Below are 22,706 nucleotides of genomic sequence, written 5' to 3'. Positions count from 1 at the left end.
GTCATGCATCATACATGATAGAATTAGTGAAATGGAAACAACAAGGTGCTGTGGTGCAGAGTAGTGTTTTGTTTTCTTTTTGTGATAACACTCTGATATATCAATTAATGTGTGGAAACTTGTAAAGACTCTCATTGCACACACCAATACAATTTTATCATGTGATCTGTAAAACTTTCTATGAAAAATATGCATCATTATGTATTTTCCAAACACACAAAGTTCTTGTCACTCAAGCATTTTGACCCTTAACTGAGCCGGCCGCGGTGGTCTCGCGGTTCTAGGTGCTCAGTCCGGAACCGCGCGACTGCTACGGTCGCAGGTTCGAATCCTGCCTCGGGCATGGATGTGTGTGATGTCCTTAGGTTAGTTAGGTTTAAGTAGTTCTAAGTTCTAGGGGACTGATGACCGCAGATGTTAAGTCCCATACTGCTCAGAGCCATTTGAACCATTTGAACTCTTAACTGAATCAAAAATCTGCTGATACAAGGAACAGGATTGAGGGAGTGTATGCATGTCCTATAACTTGTCCCCTCTTCTGTACTGTGGGTATTAGCTTTTCTTGATCAAACTGTAACTTGCCAGTTTTCTTTCTGTGATGAATGTTGATTACATTAAGTTTGCTTTTTGTGGAATGGGTAGTTTATCTAGGTGGAAGTAAAAAGTAAACCTTGCCATTTTGGCAAGGTATAGCTCTTCAGCCAATGTGAATGTAACTTTTTTGGTATTGTCCACACCCATCCAGAAAAAAATTCTGAGCTAGACCACCTCACATTCAGTTTTATATTTTTGCAAATGCAAATTATAGTAAATATACTGCTGGGCATTAAAATTGCGGCACTAGCAAGGATAGAAAGTAAAAAAGAGATCCTTATTGTGTATATAGAGTATAGCAGGGTGCGACGTACGCAGAGCTGCCATCCCTGGCAGTAGCAGCGGCTCTAACATGGTGGGGCATCGAGTCAGACTGAGCCTGGGCAGCAGATGTGGTCATTATTTCGTGCTGCTCCACCTTTGAACAATGTACATTGCAGACTGCCAGTAAATGACTAGCCTGTGTGGTAGTGCTATGCCGGTGATACTTTCGTGGTGCACAGGAATTGGAAGTCCTCCTGATACATCTCAACTGTATCAATCTGAAAATCTATTTTACTACAGGGATGGAGAATAATGACCAACTGAATTTTTTGAATGTGTCTGTTATCAAGCGAGGGGAAGGGGTTTTGGGCAGTAGCATATATAGAAAAGTCACACATACTGACTGTTACCCTCACAAAGATTCTAACCACAACCCCAGACAAAAAGAGGTGTGATTAAAACCTTGGCAGACAGGGCATATAAAATTTGTGAACCTACTTATTTAAAAGATGTTGTTGAACATCTGTGGTTGTCATTCAAGAGGAAGGGATATTCTAACTAGGAGAAAGATTGAGTCCTTAACCCCATGGAGAGAATCAGGATCAATGAGGAACGAAGGCTGTCCAAGGGGAAAGTTTTTCCTTCTGCTCATTAATAAGATTACAGATCACATTGGGTGTGGAGGCTATCTTGAGGCTCACCAGGAAAATAAAATAATCTTTAAGACCGGCGAAACGTAAATGACATCTTTTGGCTACACTAAGTGTTTATAAAAATCGTTGCAGTTATGGACTGGTTTATATTGGTACCACAAAAACTGGTGTTAACACCTGTCTGATTGAACACAAGAGGAATTTCCACCTGGGACATGCGGCTAAATCATCCGTAGCGGAAAATTTTTACCAAGAGGGTGCTCATGAAATAAAATTAAGTGAGACAAGCATCACATCTAAAACAGTGCATTACCATGCACGCATGTGTAGAGAGGCTATCAAGATTTACAAGCACCATAATAATTTTGACATATAAGGGGAAGGTGTTAAATTTGATATTTGATTCAATTTGGATGTCAGTGTTGCACCATATGAGTGACGATTGATTACTTTCAATCAAGTATGTTGGCATCACCAGAGATAATCTCGCAGCCAATGTCATGTGATGTACTGTGGTGTCCTTGACACTGCCCATATATTCAGTGCTCCCTCAAGTTCTGGATTGCAGTTTGCTGTTTTGCCCCAGAAGATTTCTCCCACAGATGGAGATGGCACTTTAGGAGAAAGTTTTATGCATCGACCACAGCCTATCAGCTCGGAAGTTTTAAGTGAAGGCTATAGCAGTTCTTTAATAATGATTTATTTTTAAAAAAACTTTAATCCACTATTTCTCCACCTTAGGGTTTGAATTTCCAAAAATCCTGAAACACTATATTTTTAGTTTTGACTGAATCACCAAATATCAATTTTATTGGTTCCAGCATCAAAATCACTTTAATAGCAACATATTTTTTAAAATAGTTTCTTCACCTATTCAGCCACTTAGGGGTGGAATTTCAAAAAATCCCTTCTTAAATTATGACTACAGTATAAGATCAAGACCCTCTCGAAATTTCAAGTTTCTGTCCTTAGTGGTTTGGGCTGGACGATGATGAGGCATTGAATCATTCAGCAAATCTCCTTCTATATATAAAGATTACATACGCAGAAGCATAAGGTCACATGAATTTATATTTACATAATTAAATAATTAATTAGATCTTTGAAACTGATGCTGCAGCACTAAATACTGGATATTTGGCTCAGTTTTGTCAGGAAGAAATGAAGATCTGATCTCTCAGGTTTTTGTGGTGTGGTTGATTTATAGTGAGCTTGCAGGTGCTCAGCCAAGTGGTTGTTTCTGTTTTCTGCACTGTATTTTGACAATTGACTTGGCCATCTTCTTCAGATGCTGCGAGTTTGCTATTATGTGTACTCGTTTCCTGGATTCCAATCAGACTGTTAGCCAATGTTGGTCTCATCTGCTGTTTGTAGCAGATTTGTATTCCCAACATCCATGGTGCCCTTTGATGCTTTTTTGTTTTACAGAGCTCCTACCGATACTTCATGAAACGTGAATTCCCTCAGCATTTTCCAACTCTGATAGTTGTGGTGGTCAGCAAGATTTCAATAAATTGAGTGCCATACACCAAGCATTATTTAAATTGAAACCTCCATTCCTATTTATTAGGTTTTCTAACATCTTTATTTCGATAGAATCCTTAATAATGCTGTCCCAGAAACTTGCACTACGACACTGGCCTCATCATATTTCATTTCATGATTATATTTGAGGTAGTATTCGGTGACAGCTGATTTGTTTGGTTGTAAACTCAGTGTGAAGACTCTGCTCCGTAGAGCTTGACCACTTTCAGACAAGGAGAGCCTCGCCAGATAGGAAAGACTGTCAATACACTCATTATTATATTCCATATATTTGGATATAAGACAAGCAGTTTTTTTTTTCTTTTTCCACAGGTTTTCATATCCAACACTGTCAAATTTATGTTTACTTTCTTCATCATATTACCGCATATCTTTCCTTTCTGGCAGATCAAAGTAAGAGAAATATTTAAATCTTACAGAAATTATAAAATGCATGAATAAAGGTTTACCTTGCAAAAGTTATGCGACAAATCCGATGGTACAATGTGGTTAATAATATGACACACATCAAGAAACAACCAAATTTTCCATTATACTGAATTACTGTCATTAAAAACCTATACCATCACACATCATGCTCTTTTGATGTATCGGCCCCTTGGGGATATTTAACATCATCATTGTTGGCCATGAAATACTATATGAACTTCCACATAAAAGGTGGTAATGAATATTAATTCAGACTTTACAAAAATAAATATGCGGGTTTGACTTTTTGAGATTGCGATGATTAAGATTAAATGTTTCGGTGTGATAAGCAAATGATCATTCTGCTTTCAAACAATGTGTGCACAATTTCCTGATACATCTCCTGGAACACATGAAATCATGAGAATAAAATTAATATGATAATGCCAAAAGGTTTATACAGTGAACACAGGCAACAGCAATTATGGATAAAATTATTATTATTCAGGAGATCGGATATCATACTCAGAGATGATAACATATACCTCCTAATGTGCTAAGATGGAATAAGGGAGAAAAGAGTAAGTAGCCAGAAGGAGAAGACCTCACTTACTAAAAATTCATTTGTTTTTACCCAAAAATAAATAAATAAAAAATAAAAAAATTAAATGAGTGTAATATAGAGTTTGCTTATATGCCTTTTGCATACTGTCTGTGAGTTTTAATTGACGTTGGTTATTCAATCTTTCATATATTCATTTTGGAATATAAAAGTTCTTACCGTATGATGGTTTCTTCATAAAAATAATTCAAAAAATAAAATAATACCTCCATCTTTGGATACATTTTGGTATCTAATTTCTAGCAGTTATTCGTGGCAACTTGTATCAGCCACTTCAGTATTTGCAGTAACTGAAATTTTCATCTGGTTTTATCCCTTCGATTTCAAAATGTCTTCAAATCACTTTTCAATGTTCGGCTTAAGTTTGTTGATGGGGTTACTGAATCTGTCAACAGCTTCAGGAGTTACATCATCTTTTATGAATGATAATCATAAAAGTGATCAATTCTCTCTTCAGTGGACTGTAATGGAGTAGTTACAGTTCGTCAATAAATAATGACAGAAGAGTTTGTTGACCTATAAGTGTTTTGGTAGTTCCCTGAAGCCACAAATTGGGATCACTGAATTTCTTGAAAATATGTGCCAAATAAATTCATTGTTCTTTATTGTTTTTAACTGTTGACCCAGATTGGTCTCATTATTACTTTCAAAAAATTATATGATATTGCCACATAATACTACAAAATGCTTTGACAGCCACCAAACTTCTGTGTGCAAAAGTAACATAATGAAATCTTCATTACTCTCTTGGAAAAGCTGTTGAAACAATCAATCAGTTTTTTAATTGGGTTTGATCTTGGTATTGAGAGTTGCATTCCTTTTCATAATATATTGTTTTCATCAAAATAATGTACATTATCCATCAATAGAGCATTATTATCTACAATGACAGACTCATCCAGTTGTATGGAAAATGAAGAGTTCTGAAGAATACAAATCTGTGTGTTTTCTTTTTTGCTATATTAGCTGTCTTTAGTTTTTTGCTTTACTATGCTATCACTTAGGGACAGTATTTCTAAAATTGGTGGTATCCTGATGGATTACTTTTGAGATGAATTCTTTTATAGAGGGTATTATTACAATTTGCCCAGTATTATAGTTTTTATTACTGTCTGCAATTAATTGTGAAATATGCTAAGCAGCAATTAATCCATCTTTGCTCACTGTATGTTGTTTCTTAAATGATGCAATGATTGTTGCACATTTTAGAGGTTTATTTATATACATCTTGAAAATATTGAACGGACTTTTTCTTAACATTTGGATGCCTTGTAGAAAGATGTTCTCACAAACAACTTTGTTTCATTGCCTCACTGGACGCATTAAAAACATTGGATGTCGTGTGTTTACAACAGATTCTAAGAAACCCATCTTCTGCTACTCTGGCAAATAGTTGTGAATGTACTTATTTGTTTGAGTAATATGCTCATAGTATTTCACAATATTTTGTTTTAAGCTGTAGGCACGTACTTATTCTCACAAATCTGCTGATCAGTACAGCCATGGACAAAAGAGCCTGTGCCTTGTATCGTCATCTGCGTATGCCTGTCCTGCATTGTCGATTGGGTTTGGAGTGGGGGCGCCACTGGTTACCAGTTCTTTGGGTGGTGGTGGTTTGTGTGTGTGTGTGTGTGTGTGTGTGTGTGTGTGTGTGTGGCATGAGCTATTCCGGGATGGAACAATTTATGGTCACATTATAATGCCATTTAGTTTCACTTATGTAATGTGAACTAAAATTATACCTGACCAGATAACCATGCGTGTTAAAGCACCACTTCCAGAACAGGGACATGCACAGGCCCTGGATCAGTTCTGCCCAGTGGATTAACAATGGGGTTTGGTGTGCTGGCCAGCCTGGATGTGGATTTTAGACGTTTTCCTAGATCCCACTAGGTGAATACTGGTCTGGTACCCAAGTCGCGCCTCGTTTACACGATTAGCAAATGATTCGAAAACTTTATTCATTTTTACATGAATAACTCTACAAGCAGACAATGTGGTACACATACTCCATCATGGGCGGTAACAGGGTGCTGACAAGCAGGGCATCTGGCCATCCTTTAAACTAATCACTCCAAATTCATTAATAACCATGCCAAACCTGTGCCAGTGTGGAACAAAGGCTCAAGGAAAAGGATAATAAGAAGAATATTGTGAACTAAAATCATGTGTAGGTGATACAGATAGTAGATATTTATGAGTGTTAAATTCTTTTGGAATTTTATCAAAACTCAGTGAAAGTGTTTTTGAAATATCTTCCGCCTACCACGAAAGCTGGAATGCTCACTAATGGGCAGCAGGGACCGGGTTTATCGCCACCAATGTAGAGAATGTAATTGGTGTTACATCTGCCTACCTTGTGTAGTTGCACATAGTACACTCCCTGCTAGTTTTGTGTGTGTGTGTGTGTGTGTGTGCGTGTGTGTGTGCGCGCGCGCGCGCGTGTGTGCGTGCGTGCGTATGCCCACATGTACGTGTGCGTGTGTGTGTGTGTGTGTGTGTGTGTGTGTGTGTGTGTGTGTGTGTGTGTGTGTGTGTGTGTGTGCACAGGTGTGGGTATGTGCATGCGCATGTGCTTTGCATATCACCTTTCATGATGTTGCAACTGTAATGCCCAGCAGTTTTCACGCTGTGAGATGATATGACTTGCAGATTGTATGTAGATAATTTGCACTAAAGGTACTGTAAAAAAATGGCAATGTTAATACAAGAAAGATATTCTGTCATGTTACTTCTGCCAGGGCTACAGCTGTCTTTCACAAGAAATAATAAAAAAGAATTTTGTATGTAATGAAAGATGGTAGTGTTCTGACAGACTTCACCAATATAGTATAAAATATTATAGGCTGTGGTCAGGTTAAGTTATTTAAATAATTTTTTGTGATTATTTAGGTTATTGTTTATATATTTATATACATGTTTTCTCATATTGGTGTAACGATTTATCTTTAATTTGTTGGTGGTCTGTGTAATAGACATAAATTATGTTTGTGGATCAGTCATCAGTTGAACCTGGTAGTGCTCCCCTCTGTGATAATGTTTCCTCTCTGTTATAGTGCTAAGCTGTGCCACGGCTGAAAGTATATCTTAAACAGTAGCTTAGTAATCAGTTTACTGGGCAGAGGGAGGAAAAATTAAGATCTACAACAGAACTGTGATCTTCAAACCTGCTTTCAGTTGATATTTCTTTTTTTTTTTTTAATTTCTAGGTCAAATGGTATTTCAATGATGAACCCGTATCTGGAAAGGATTTTCTAGTCTCAACAAGTGGCGAGCGTCAGGTGCTAACAATTCCTTGTGTGGCAAACAGTCATGCTGGCAAAGTGGCTTGTGTTGCAGAAAATGAAGTGGGAAAAGCAACCTGTCTGGCTTTACTCACCGTACAAGGTTAGTTAAACAAAATGTGAATGTTTTTGTAAATATATGTAATTAGATTTAACACACATCAGCCATTGAGGTCACATTGAAAAAAATCAGCATTAAGTCCTTCACAATAGGCAGATATGTTTGAAGTATTCTTTTTTCCCAATTCTTGAACACTATGGATTACAGAAGTTCAGTTAATGTGTTATAAACCAGTTACTTTGGCGTATAATAAAATTTTGAAAAGGAGAGTTGCTATTCTCCTTATAGCAGAGAAGCTGAGTCACAGATAGGCACAACAAAAAGACTGTCACAAAAAAACTTTTGGTCAACGAAGCAGGATAGGGGTGGGGGGGGGGGGACGATGAAGTGCTGCTGGGGAGCATGCAGGTATGAGTTAGTTGGAGAGAGGGTAGGCTAGCTAGGTGCAGTTGGGGCATTAGGCGGAGGGTGGTGGAGAGGTGTTGGAGGGGGGGGGGGGGGGGAGCAAAAGAGGAGAGAAGTAAAAAGACTGGGTGCATTGGTGGAATAGAGGGCTGTGTAGTGTTAGAATGGAAACAGGGAAGGGGCTAGACGAGTGAGGAAAATGACTAACAAAGGTTGAGGCCAGGAGGGGTACGGAAATGTCGGATGTATTGCAGGGAGAGTGTCCACCTACGCAATTCAGAAAAGCTGGTGTTGGTGGGAAGGATCCATCTGGTGCAGGCTGAGAAGCAGTCATTGAAATGAAGAGAGTCATGTCGGGCATTGTGCTCGGCAACAGGATGGTCCTGTTATTTCTTGGCCACAGTTTGTTGGACAGACAGCTTGTTGGTTGTACAAACTATGGCCAAGAAACAACTGGACCACCCTGTTGCTGAGTGTGATCCCCAACATGACATTCTTCATTTCAATGACTGCTTCACAGCCTGTGACATATGGATACTTCCCACTAACACCGGCTTTTCTGAACTGCACAGCTGGGAACACTCCATGTGATATATCCTGCATTCCCCTAACCCTCCTGGCCCCAACCTTCATTTGTCATAGTCCTCACCCATCTATCCCCTTCCCTGTTCCAATTCCAGCACTACACAGCCCTCTATTCCACCAGTGCACCCAGTCTTTTTACTTTTCTTCTTTTCTGCAACCCTTGCCCCCCCCCCCCCCCCCCTCCATCTCTCCCCCACCCTCTGTCTAACGTGCCAACAGCACCTAGCTGCCCCATCCTCTCTCCACCTCATCCCTGCATGCTCCCCAGCAGCTCTTCAACGTCCCCCAACCTTACCCTGCTACCCCTCCCCCTCCCTGCCCCAGCCTCCTCCTTACACCCAGCCAGTTGCCTCTCCCATCATGCACTGCTGCTGCTGCTCGTAGTGTGGCTTCAGCTGCCAGAGACTGTGGCCATGTGTGTGTGTGTGTGTGTGTGTGTGTGTGTGTGTACAAAGCTCTTGTTGGCTGAAAGCTTTTCTTGTGACAGCCTTTTTGTTGTGTCTATCTCTGCTATATGGTGAGTAGCAACTATCCTTTTCACAATATTTTTACATCCCATCCTGGATTTTCCATTGTTTGCTTTGGCTTATGTTCTTCTATTGAGGGGAAATTAGGTAGATGGTCATAAAGTTAAAAGCAATTAGCTGCAATACTACATAGAAAGTGATATGTTTATTGTTGGTGATAATTTGTTTATAACTATGAGTAATAGCTAGAAAAAATCATGTTTGTTTGCTAAAAGTCAGTTGAGTGAGCATATATTTCTCAGCTTGTTGGGTATCTGAGGTGACTGAAGATGCATCAGTGGAGAATATGAAAACTGAAACAGAGGCAACATTTAGAAAAGTTAATGTTTTGTGCATCTGCCATTGCTTTCTGCAACCAATGTTCCATGTTACTGAAGTGTCAGGATCAAATTTTATCACGAAACTTTCATATTTTTGTTGCTGCATTTCATATGAATGTGTATCATTGTTTCTGTGTTAGAGGTAATTCTTGTCATGTAATAACATTGATAGCTATGCAGTGTTTACTTAATATTGATATAATGTTATGGTGGAAAGAATGCTTCCTTTATGAACCCTGGGCCTCTTCCAGTAACCACGGACTTTGCTGATGTGGGGTGGCTTGAGTGTCTCAATGATACAAATAGCCAGGCTTGAGTGCCTCAATGATACAAATAGCCATACTACAGGTGCAGCCACAATGAAGGAGTACCTGTGGAGAGCCCAGAGAAACATATGGTTTCTCAAGACAGGCAGCAGCCCCCTCTGTAGCTGTTGCGACAACAGTCTGGACAGCTCACTGATCTGGCCTTGTAACTTTTGCCAACATTACCTTGCTGAGCTGGCGCTGCAAATGGCTGAAACCTAGGGTAGACTGCATTCATTATTTTTCTTGAGGACAAGAATCTATTCTCTATGGTTAAATGTTGATATCATCCTCTTGGATAAAAATAATCTGGAGGTAAAATAGTCTTCCGTTTGGATCTCTTGGCAGGGACTACTCACAAAGACATCGTCATTGGGAAAAACGAGACTGGCATTTTATAATCAGATCATAGAAAGTTAGATCCCTTAATTGAATAGGCAGGTTGAAGAATTTAAAAAGGGAATCACATAGGTTGAAGTTAGATAGAGTGAGAATTTTCGAAGTGTGGAGACAGGGAGAACATGACTTCTGGTCAGGTAAGTACAGGGTGTACAAGATCCAATTCAGGTAATATAGGAGTAGGCATGATAATGAATAAGAAAATAGAATTGTGGGTAAGCTATTGTGAACAGCATAGCTAACACATTATTGTAAGCAGAATAGACAAGAAGCCAATGCCCACCACAGTAGTACAGGTTTATATACTAACTAGAACTGGTGCTGATGAAAAGACTGAAAGAATGTGTGAATATTAATTTAAGTGTTAGGAAGTCCATGAAGAGATGTAGAAAGAACCGGGAACTGTACGAGCTAATGCAACAAGTGAACATTGTTCAAAAAATGAATGTGTGGAGGATAAGCCTGGTAGGGCTTATCACCAGGAGGCCAGAAAAGTGCCAGGCTAAGGCAGTGCTTACGGGAAAACCTGATGGAACTTGTGCAGTTGCGAGACTAAGGAAGTGATGGGAGGATGAATGGCAGAATGATCTTCAGTGATTGGGTGTCCATGAGAACTGGATCCAAAGTGCACAAGATCACCACATGTGGAGCAACATTCTAAGATTGGCATATGATCAGGATCCATAACTGCTGGTAAGTATGTGTTTGTATGTATGTATGATGTTTTTTTAAGGTATTTTTCCAAATTGTAGCCTTGTATGTAAATGAAACGTGAATAACAAGCAGTACAGGCAAGAAGAGAATAGAAGCTTTTGGAACGTGGTGCTATAGAAGAATGCTGAAGATTAGATTAATGAAGTGGTACTGAATCGAACTGGAGAAAAAGAAATTTATGGTACAAGTTTTCTAAAAGAAGGGATCTGTTGATACGACACTTTCTGAGGCAGCAAGGAATTGTTGATTTGGTATTGGTGACAAGTGTGTGGGGTAAAAATCATTGAGGGAGACCAAGAAGTGAATACAGCAAGTAGGGCAAAATGGATGTAGGTTGCAGTAGTTATTCAGATATGAAGATGCCTGCACAGGATAGACGAGCGTGGAGAGACACATCAAACCAGTGCTCGGACTGAAGACCATAACAGCCAGCTTAAGACCATCCTGTTGATGAGACAGATTTCTTTCTAATTTTTAATTTTTTGTCATTATTTTCAGATCCGCCTACTCTGCCTTCACTGCTGAACAGCAACATTTCAGAGCAAATAGAATCTTCATCTTTCAGTGTGAAGAGATCTGTATTTATGCAGTCATCTACAAGTCAAGTGACATCATCAACTTTGACTACAGGCACAGACCCGAAAGTAGAAGTGCACAGTTATTCTTCTGAGTCACAGGAGTCTTTCAAGCAGTCTGGTGCCAAACCTCCAGTTCAGGTGCGTACCTTTATCACAGCAGTATTCAATAAATTCCATTGACAGTGTGGGCACCCAAAGATGTTTCATCTATATGGAACATGTAGCTACAGGTCTCACACTGGATGGGGGAGTACAGGAGATAACAGATCCTTGATGTAAAATTATGCATCTATTTGAATATTTGATAAATGCATTCTTTGTAATTTTAAATGCTACAGATTGGCAGAACAGTTTTATTTGCTTCTATCATTCCACTCTAGTCTCCTGTGAATTATTACAGATATTCGACCAGAATACTACCAAAATCTGAGAGCTATTCATTTGTATTAAGCTCAAGCTCACTTAGTACTGTTTTTACAGTCCTATTTTATGTACATCTACCTTTCATGGATTTTGAATGTCCACCATGTTTCAACATATTTGTGTGATTTTTTTGTGCATCCTTTATTGTCAGCCTATTTAGATAGTCCAGTGTGCTTGTTCTCTCCCACCAAATGACACATGTGATATGTGATTTATTCATCTCATTATGTATAATTTTCAAATCATTTGATTTGATGTACAAGAGACACTTCAAGGTTAACAAAAGAAACTTTTTTTTCATTTTTTTAAGAGAAATACAAAAGTTTACATTATATTTCACATTTCTAAGTGTATTAAGTGTTCTACTTCCACTACTGAGCACAGCACAGGCCAGGCTTTGCCAGTCAGTGTGTGATGATGTTTTGCTGTTTAGTATGATCCTAAAGAGTGCATCATAAAATTTTTTTCTGTCCATACATCTAAACTTTGTAAGTTTTTAATATGTAAATATTGTAGGTGTAGAGTAGACCACTCACCAAAAAGCAGAAGTGTTGTGTCATCAACAGGCACACAAGGGAAAAAAGAAAACTTGTTAGCATTTGGAGTAATCCTTTCTCAAGCTATAGTGTAAATACACTCAGAAAACCAACACCTAAAGTGTCCTTAGCTGAGGGGTTAACTCTCAGTAGTGAGATAAACACTTTGCAAGAACAAGTATTTATTAACAAGACTACAACTGTCTGCAGAACTTGATAATAGAAATGTCAACCCTTGACAGTGCCTAACAGGTGCACACTACAACGAAGTCAGTAAACATCAAAGCGGTATGGAGCAGGAAGGATAAATCACAACACAGTTGCACAAGGCTGGGAACTCGTAGACAGTCCACTGATGAGCAACAAGCTGCTGCTAAGGCACAGTCCCTCAAAACAGTGGGCTCGCAGGTAATCACATGCAGATACTGTGAAGTGGTGCTCTCGTGAGCAGCTGATGGAAGTGCAGTGTCTCATGTAGCTCTTGATGAGGATGCGATGGCACTTTGGTGGGCAATGGCAGTGACAGTGGCAGACATGTGATCCATATCTGTGACTTGTAGTGGCTGTTGGTTGGTCAGGGTCTGGAGCGTAACTCGTCATTGAGGGGCAGAGTGCCAACCCATGTACGTGTCCAGAAGAGTGCATGTGCAGTGTCACGTGGACGCGTGACTGTGCAGGTGCACGTAGGTGCCTGACTGCCATGATGTGTGCTGCAATTTGCATGCCACATAGTGCCTCATGTGGTTTACCTGGATGCTGTGGCAGCTGCAGGAGGTTTCCCAGTACACACGTCTGTGACCCTTGTACTGATAAAAACCATGCGAGCTGAGGCTGGGGTCTTACTTTACCCAGAAAGCATATATGTAACTGTAGTGGGCTGCAGTCCTGCGTACCACACCTGTCCACCCATAAATAGATATGGTGCAACGATCTCAGAGAAGCATAGGAACCAAGGCAGAAGGTACAACGCAGCCACGGATGTAGGGTGTCCCAAACTGGAATGGAATTATAGTACAATCAGCCATTGTGTAAACATGTTCCTGAAAAGTGACCTACAAATCGCTGAATACTGGAACACAACCATGCATTCTGTAAGTGTTGAATGAAATCAAAATTCTGTGCATAAAAAGAACCCAAGGATTAACATGAACATTTGAATAAGAATGCAAGATACAACTAACAAGATTGCTGAGCATGTGATGCGGGACCATTGACATCTGAGACACAAGAATAGAAAAAGCACATACACATTTCACAAAGACTTCCAAAATCTCAGTGCAGTTCACAAGAATATATACAACTAATCCATTAAGCACCACAAGGAAATGATACCAACAAAAGAAACATGCCGTGGCCATGTGGGGAACGATAACTGGCCTATGGAGGCAATGGCAGGGACGGCCGGGGGTAGGTTGGGCGTGCAGCAAAATTTCCATGAATGCGCTACCCAAGACACAGAAGAACACATGATGGAACTGTGTTTCCAGCACGGACAGTGATACTGGCAGCAGGGCCATCAGTGAGAGGCAACTGAGCCGGTCATGGCGACACCATCGAGTCAAGTGTACCAGCTACAGCGTAGAGAGGGCCGTCTATGACAGGGCCATTGATGACTGGACTGTCAAGAAGAAAGGTGGCATCATCGTCATTACAGTTGGTGACGACAGTGGGGTTGGCCACGATAGGGCTGGTGATGACTGGACTGATGAGAAGGCTGGCAGAATTATCAACAGGGCTGGTGATGGGAGGGACGGCTATGACAATAAGGTAGGAGTCATCATCAATAGGCTCGGTGACAATGTGGGGGCTGGCCATAACAGGGCTGGCCGTGGCAGGACCAGTTGTCGATAGCATCATATGCAAGGGCTGGGCTGAGAGCAGAGGGACTTCCGCTGTAGAACTCTATGAACATGAAACTGAGGGCCATGAGGCATGACAATGTCGCACACTGTCTGGCTTAAAGTGTCCAACTTACCATTCACAAAAGAATTGATGCCCAATCTGAATACTGTACATGATCTTGCTCACTTGAACACTGTGGGGGAGCTTGTCTCTCAGTAACCAAAAAAATGGCACACACTTGGCACAACCGAAAGCAACTGTCTAACCATCCCACTAACAAGTCACAGTCTTTCTCCTCCAGATGAGAGTCTGGGAAAAATTGACGACACAGACAAAAGACTTCTGCGTCCGCACTTACAGTAAAACAACCACTGTGTTGCTTATCTTATGTGCCATATGCTATGAAGTTTATCCCCAGTTGTTGTGGTATAGGGCCCACTCCACTTTGTGACTGTCAAACACCTGAAAAATCAGTGTAGGAATGGGAATGGCATGCTGAGACATGGCTTTTCTAGCCAAAACGTGAGTCACCTGAGTTATGCTCTGTGACAGGTTCCGAATTTGCATACCCTGTAACTGAGTGACTAGAGTGTAAGAGAGCTCTGCCGATTGGATAGACATGATAATAAAAAATGACACTGAAACCTTGCTGCCAGTAAAGTGGAACTAGAACCTTTAAACAATGAAAACAACATAGACTTGCAGCATCAATTAAGAGAATTCACACTTGTAAATAGCATGACTGGGCCTCCTGACCTATGCAGAAAAACAGTACAACTACCAAGAAACCAAGTTCACATACTTGCAACTACTAAAAACCTTTGAAGCCATTTGCGAAATGAACTCAAATAAACACCAACCAAAATCGAGACAACCAATTGACAGCGCAATAAGCATGAATACATTGCCTCATCAAAATCAACTAGTACAGAAGCAAAAATCCATTTGGTTGAAAACCCATGAACAGTGTTGAAAAAGAAACCGTTCTCCAGGAAAACTAACTAATACATATCAAAAATTACTAAAACACGTGTGAATGAGCCTCATCACCATTACTGATCTTGGTAGATGTGAGGAGAGCACTGATACCCACCCAAAACCATTAGCCTCATTGCCTTTACCGAAGCATTCTTAACTGAGTGGTGTAACTGACAGTAGTGAAGTACTTCACTCCTGCCACTTTGCTATAACAGCTGTTTATTAACAAGACTAAACTACATATACATTCTGAGAATGACTCTCCACACTACTTGGTAACAGAAATACCGATCTTCGACAGTGTGTAATAGGTGCACATAAATGTCAAAGTGATGTGGAGTAGGAAGGATAAATCATGACACAGCCCCACAAGGCTGAGATCTCATAGGCTGCCCCTTGATGAGCAACAACACACCTTTTTGACATGGCCCCTTGAGGCTATGGTCTCGTGGGCAGTAACTTGCACATACTGTGAAGTGATGCCCTCGTGAGTGGCCAGTGGAAGTGCAACATCTTACGAGGCCCATGGAGAGAGTGTGATGGCACATTGGCAGGCAGCAGCAGAGGCAGGCTTCTGAACCGTATATGCAACTTGTACTGGCTGTTGGTTAGTCGGAGCCTGGGGTCTAATGCACAATTGACAGGCGATGCACTGACATAAGTATGTGTCTGATGGAAGAGTATATGCATCGTGTCACATGGACACTTGCCCACTTGGACGCAAGTAGGTGCCAAAGTGCTGCATGATGTACCACGACCTGTAATGGTGTGGCTGGCACCCCTGATTGCAGTGGCAATTGCAGGAGGCTTTAAACATCCTGCGCATTGAGGCAGAGGCCATATTTGACATGCCAAGCTTATACATAAATGTGGTCAAATATGCAGGTGCACAGCCCTGCATATGCTAAAATACTCACAGAAGAAGCTATGCAAGGTTTGCAGCAGAGTTGGTATATGACATGGCTGCTTTCATAGATAAGCCTGTGTCACGAGTGGAATAGGAAGTGCTGGGTCTTCCACAGGGATACGATCCCTGTGGCTAGGGGTTAGGAGTGGGAATGACATAGGGATTGTGTAGGATACTGTGGCAATTGGGTGGATGATGGAACACCACTTTAGGATGGGTGGGAAGGATCTGGGTAGGATGTCCTTCATTTTAGGGCATGATAGATAGATAATCAAGCCCTGATTGTAACTGACTCTTCTGTGTATTTGGGACGATTCAACAAGTCTGCTTTTCAGTGAGTGGTATCCTTTACTCCTAAAATATTTACATTCTACCAGAAAATTCCTACAAAATTAAGTTTTTTATATGATGCATTTTACTTTTTAATGTTATCTGTGATAATTTGTAATCAATTTTGATGCAGTCTGTACAAGTCATCACTTGCAGTGTCGAACAGCTGTCAGTTCTACTTGTTGGTAATTCAAATGGTAGTATGTACAGGTCAGGAACAGTGAACTGTGGACACATCGTTCTTCTCTTCCTTATTGGAAATAAGTGCCCACTTAATCAGTTTCAGTGTACATGTGACCTAAGTAGGTAGTGGACCAAAAATTTTATTTCCATTTTACTACAAGAGAGAATTAGTAATTGTACAAAGTGTTTTTTCCTTACTATGGAATCCGACTGTGACTGATAGTTGTACTTCTTCACCAGTAATTAATTCTCCTTTGAATGCATCACCTACAAACAAATGTGTGTTACAGTAATGAGCACTCTTTTGGCACCATTCTGTGCCAACCAATTCATGGGATATCTCAAGGAATCCTTCCTAACCAACCAGAATCCCAAAACCTTCATCTGGTTCAGATTCATTGATATCTTCATGATCTGGTCCAAGGGTGTTGACACCCTGTCCACATTCCTCCAAAACCTCAACACCTTCTTCCCCATTGCTTCACCTGGTCCTCCTTCCTCGATGTTGACCTCCACCTCAGAGGTAGCTACATCAGTACCTACGTCCTTATCAAACATACCAACCATCAGCAATACCTCCACTTCTACAGCTGCCACCCATTCCATACCAAGAAGTCACTTCAATACAGCATTGCCACCCATGATCATCACATCTGTAGTGACAAGCAGTCCAACTCCAAGTGTAACAAGGGTCCCACTGAGGCTTTCACAGACCAAATGTTGTTGTGTTGTTGTGGTATTCAGTCCTGAGACTGGTTTGATGCAGCTCTCCACAATAATCAATCCTGTGCAAGCTCCTTCATCTCCCAGTACCTACTGCAACCTACATCCTTCTGAATCTGCTTAGTGTATTCATCTCTTGGTCTCCCTCTACGATTTTTACCCTCCACGCTGCCCTCCAGCGCTAAATTTGTGATCCCTTGATGCCTCAGAACATGTCCTACCAACCGATCCCTTCTTCTAGTCAAGTTGTGCCACAAACTTCTCTTAACCCCAATCCTATTCAGTACCTCCTCATTAGTTACGTGATCTACCCACCTAATCTTCAACATTCTTCTGTAGCACCACATTTCGAAAGCTTCTATTCTCTTCTTGTCCAAACTATTTATTGTCCATGTTTCACTTCCATACATGGCTACACTCCATACAAACACTTTCAGAAACGACTTCCTGACACTTAAATCAATACTCGATGTTAACAAATTTCTCTTCTTCAGAAACGCTTTCCTTCCCATTGCCAGTCTACATTTTATATCCTCTCTACTTCGACCATCCGTTCAACTGCTCTTAGAAGTCCTTTGCTGTCTCTGACAGAATTACAATGTCATCGGCGTACCTCAAAGTTTTTATTTCTTCTCCCTGGATTTTAATACCTACTCTGAATTTTTCTTTTGTTTCCTTTACTGCTTGCTCAATATACAGATTGAATAACATCGGGGAGAGGCTACAACCCTGTCTTACTCCCTTCCCAACCACTGCTTCCCTTTCATGCCCCTCGACTCTTGTAACTGCCATCTGGTTTCTGTACAAATTGTTAATAGCCTTTGGCTCCCTGTATTTTACCCCTGCCACCTTTAGAATTTGAAAGTCAGTATTCCAGTCAACATTGTCAAAAGCTTTCTCTAAGTCTACAAATGCTAGAAACGTAGGTTTGCCTTTCCTTAATCTTTCTTCTAAGATAAGTTGTAAGGTCAGTATTGCCTCACGTGTTCCAACATTTCTACGGAATCCAAACTGATCTTCCCCAAGGTCGGCTTGTACCAGTTTTTCCATTCGTCTGTAAAGAATTCGCGTTAGTATTTTGCAGCTGTGACTTATTAAACTGGTAGTTCGGTAATTTTCACATCTGTCAACACCTGCTTTCTTTGGGATTGGAATTATTATATTCTTCTTGAAGTCTGAGGGTATTTCGCCTGTCTCGTACATCTTGCTCAGCAGATGGTAGAGTTTTGTCATGACTGGCTCTCCCAAGGCCGTCAGTAGTTCTAGTGGAATGTTGTCTACTCCTGGGGCCTTGTTTCAACTCAGGTCTTTCAGTGCTACACACAGACCAAATATACCCTCCCTAACTTGTACATAAACACATCTACTGTCCTTGTCTCTACAGCCCTTACCACCTCCCGCATACCCACTGTATGGCCACAAAGGAGCACTCCCCTCTTGACTCAGAACCACCAAGGTCTGGAGCAACTGAAGAACAGTCTCCATCAGGGTTTTGACTACCTCTTGTCGTGCCCAAAAATGAGGAATATCCCTTCTAGTCATATTCTGCCACCTATCGAACATATGCAGTATCCTCATCCATACCTACTTTGCAGTCCATTGCCTCATGGCTCATATCCCTGCAATAGACCTAGGTGTAAGACCTGTCCCATATATCCTCGCACCAACACCTATTCCAGTCTGGTCAAAGGCATATTCTGTCCTATCAGAGTCAGGGCTACCTGTGAAAGCAGTCACATAATCTACAAACTAAGCTACAACCACTCTTCTTCTTTTTACATGGGGATAACGACTAACAAACTGCCTGTGGGTATGAAGGGCGACCGACAAACTGTGGCCGAGCATTCCGTCTTCAGGCCACGAGTGGCCTACGGATGCGGATAGGAGGGGCGTGGGGTCAGCACACCGCTCTCCCGGTCGTAAGATGGTATTCTTGACCGAAGCCCCTACTATTCAGTCGAGTAGCCCCTCAATTGGCATCACGAGGCCGAGTGCACCCCGAAAAATGGCAACACCGCATGGCGGCCTGGATGGTCACCCGTCCAAGTGCCGACCACACACGACAGCGCTTAACTTTTGTGATCTCACGGGAACCGGTGTAGCCACTGTGGCGAGGCCATGTGCAGCACAACAAAATGTGCTTCACTTCAATTATTGCTTCACAGCCTGTGCCACCACCTGTGTCCTTGCTACAAACACCAGTTTTTCTGAATTGCACAGAGGGAACTCTCCCTGCATCATTTCCTACATTCCTGTAACTTCTTTGGCCTCCACCTTTGTAAATCCCTGTCCTCCGCTTACCTACCCCTTCCCAATTGCACCTGTCTCCCCCATTTCCTCACACATTCCCACAAGCAGCACTACACTTTCACCCGCCCCATTCTGCATCCTCCCCCCCCCCCCCCTCTGCACCTTCCTCCTTGCCCCATTCCTCCTCCTTACCCGCACCCCATGTCAGTTGTCTCTTCCCCCTCTCTCTGACCTCGAGCCTTATTTATTGTTACTGCAAATTCAGATTCTGTAATAGTATTCTAATCAGAAGCTGATAAGCCATAAATGCAACTTTCCTGTTTTCGCTGAAATCCAACTGTGAGAAAGAAAACTAAACAGCACAGTACTGTGTCTACAATTTTCAATTAAAATTATATGTAATGAGAAAGAATATAGGTGGGAGAAATAATTTGTACAATAGTTTAAGTACCCTGCTACTCTAGTTACAACAGACTGTGACAATGAAAACTAAAGTACACATTTTCACAGGGAGAGCACAGCACATCATTTTCTTTCTTGCAGTCACTTTTCACAGAAAACCTGTACATTGTTGTTTATATTACAGAAACTTTTATATGTTAAAAATATATGTGGTTTATGTCTGAACTATCTACATCTACTTCCATACTCTGCAAGCCACCTGACGGTGTGTGGCGGAGGGTACCCTGAGTACCTCTATCGGTTCCCCCTTCTATTCCAGTCTCGTATTGTTCGTGGAAAGAAGGATTGTCTGTATGCTTCTGTGTGGACTCTAATCTCTCTGATTTTATCCTCATGGTCTCTTCGCAATATATACGTAGGAGGGAGCAATATACTGCTTGACTCTTCGGTGAAGGTATGTTCTCGAAACTTTAACAAAAGCCCGTACCAAGCTCCTGCAGAGTCTTCCACTGGAGTTTATCTATCATCTCCGTAACACTTTCGCGATTACTCAATGATCCTACTCTCTGTTGGATCTTCTCTATCTCTTCTATCAACCCTATCTGGTACGGATCCCACACTGTTGAGCAGTGGGCGAACAAGTGTACTGTAACCTACTTCCTTTGTTTTTGGATTGCATTTCCTTAGGGTTCTTCCAATGAATCTCAGTCTGGCATCTGCTTTACCGACGATCAACTTTATATGATCATTCCATTTTAAATCACTCCTAATGCGTACTCCCAGATAATTTATGGAATTAACTGCTTCCAGTTGCTGACCTGCTATTTTGTAGCTAAATGATAAGGGAACTATCTCTCTATGTATTCGCAGCACATTACACTTGTCTACATTGAGATTCAGTCAGTAGGAAAAGGGAGAGAAGGAAACATAGTAGGTGAATATGGATTGGGGGGAAGAAATGAAAGAGGAAGCCGCCTTGTAGAATTTTGCACAGAGCATAACTTAATCATAGCTAACACTTGGTTCAAGAATCATAAAAGAAGGTTGTATACCTGGAAGAATCCTGGAGATGCTAATAGGTATCAGATAGATTATATAATGGTAAGACAGAGATTTAGGAACCAGGTTTTAAATTGTAAGACATTTTCAGGGGCAGATGTGGATTCTGACCACAATCTATTGATTATGACCTGTAGATTAAAACTGAAGAAACTGCAAAAAGGTGGGACTTTAAGGAGATGGGACCTGGATAAACTGAAAGAACCAGCGGTTGTAGAGAGTTTCAGGGAGAGCATAAGGGAACAGTTGACAGGAATGGGGGAAAGAAATACAGTAGAAGAAGAATGGGTAGCTCTGAGGGATGAAGTAGTGAAGGCAGCAGATGATCAAGTAGGTAAAAAGACAAGGGCTAATAGAAATCCTTGGGTAACAGAAGAAATATTGAATTTAATTGATGAAAGGAGAAAATATAAAAATGCAGTAAATGAAGCAGGCAAAAGGGAATACAAACGTCTCAAAAATGAGATCGACAGAAAGTGCAAAATGGCTAAGCAGGGATGGCTAGAGGACAAATGTAAGGATGTAGAGGCTTGTCTCAGATGGCAACCCAGTTCTAAGCAAAGAAGGGAAGGCAGAAAGGTGGAAGGAGTATATAGAGGGTTTATACAAGGGCGATGTACTTGAGGACAGTATTATGGAAATGGAAGAGGATGTAGATGAAGATGAAATGCGAGATAAGATACTGCGTGAAGAGTTTGACAGAGCACTGAACGACCTGAGTCTAAACAAGGCCCCGGGAGTAGACAACATTCCACTAGAACTACTGATGGCCTTGGGAGAGCCAGTCATGACAAAACTCTACTATCTGGTGAGCAAGATGTATGAGACAGGCGAAATACCCTCAGACTTCAAGAAGAATATAATAATTCCAATACCAAAGAAAGCAGGTGTTGACAGATGTGAAAATTACCGAACTATCAGTTTAATAAGTCACAGCTGCAAAATACTAACGCGAATTCTTTACAGACGAATGGAAAAACTGGTAGAAGCGGACCTCGGGGAAGATCAGTTTGGATTCCGTAGAAATGTTGGAACACGTGAGGCAATACTAACCTTACGACTTATCTTAGAAGAAAGATTAAGAAAAGGCAAACCTACGTTTCTAGCATTTGTAGACTTAGAGAAAGCTTTTGACAATGTTAACTGGAATACTCTCTTTCAAATTCTGAAGGTGGCAGGGGTAAAATACAGGGAGCGAAAGGCTATTTACAATTTGTACAGAAACCAGATGGCAGTTATAAGAGTCGAGGGGCATGAAAGGGAAGCAGTGGTTGGGAAAGGAGTGAGACAGGGTTGTAGCCTCTCCCCGATGTTATTCAATCTGTATATTGAGCAAGCAGTAAAGGAAACAAAAGAAAACTTTGGAGTAGGTATTAAAATTCATGGAGAAGAAGTAAAAACTTTGAGGTTCGCCGATGACATTGTAATTCTGTCAGAGTCAGCAAAGGACTTGGAAGAGCAGTTGAACGGAATGGACAGTGTCTTGAAAGGAGGATATAAGATGAACATCAACAAAAGCAAAACGAGGATAATGGAATGTAGTCAAATTAAATCGGGTGATGCTGAGGGGATTAGATTAGGAAATGAGACACTTAAAGTAGTAAAGGAGTTTTGCTATTTAGGGAGTAAAATAACTGATGATGGTCGAAGTAGAGAGGATATAAAATGTAGACTGGCAATGGCAAGGAAATCGTTTATGCAGAAGAGAAATTTGTTAACATCGAGTATAGATTTAAGTGTCAGGAAGTCGTTTCTGAAAGTATTTGTATGGAGTGTAGCCATGTATGGAAGTGAAACATGGACGATAAC

The 22,706-nt window shown here is 41.0% G+C and overlaps 1 protein-coding gene across 1 annotated transcript in view; it reads left to right on the top strand.

Annotated features, from left to right (window-relative positions):
* LOC126259316 (titin homolog) overlaps positions 1-22,706 on the top strand; it is a 951,541-nt gene that overhangs the window by 831,802 nt on the left and 97,033 nt on the right. The window contains exons 38-39 of the mRNA XM_049955994.1: positions 7,296-7,473; positions 11,185-11,402. Of these exons, the coding sequence (XP_049811951.1) occupies positions 7,296-7,473; positions 11,185-11,402 (396 nt within the window). The remainder of the gene's footprint in view (positions 1-7,295; positions 7,474-11,184; positions 11,403-22,706) is intronic.

This window comes from Schistocerca nitens, chromosome 5 (genome assembly GCF_023898315.1).
Source record: "Schistocerca nitens isolate TAMUIC-IGC-003100 chromosome 5, iqSchNite1.1, whole genome shotgun sequence".
Classification (NCBI taxonomy): domain Eukaryota; kingdom Metazoa; phylum Arthropoda; class Insecta; order Orthoptera; family Acrididae; genus Schistocerca; species Schistocerca nitens.
This window is presented reverse-complemented; position numbering and strand designations above follow the sequence as displayed.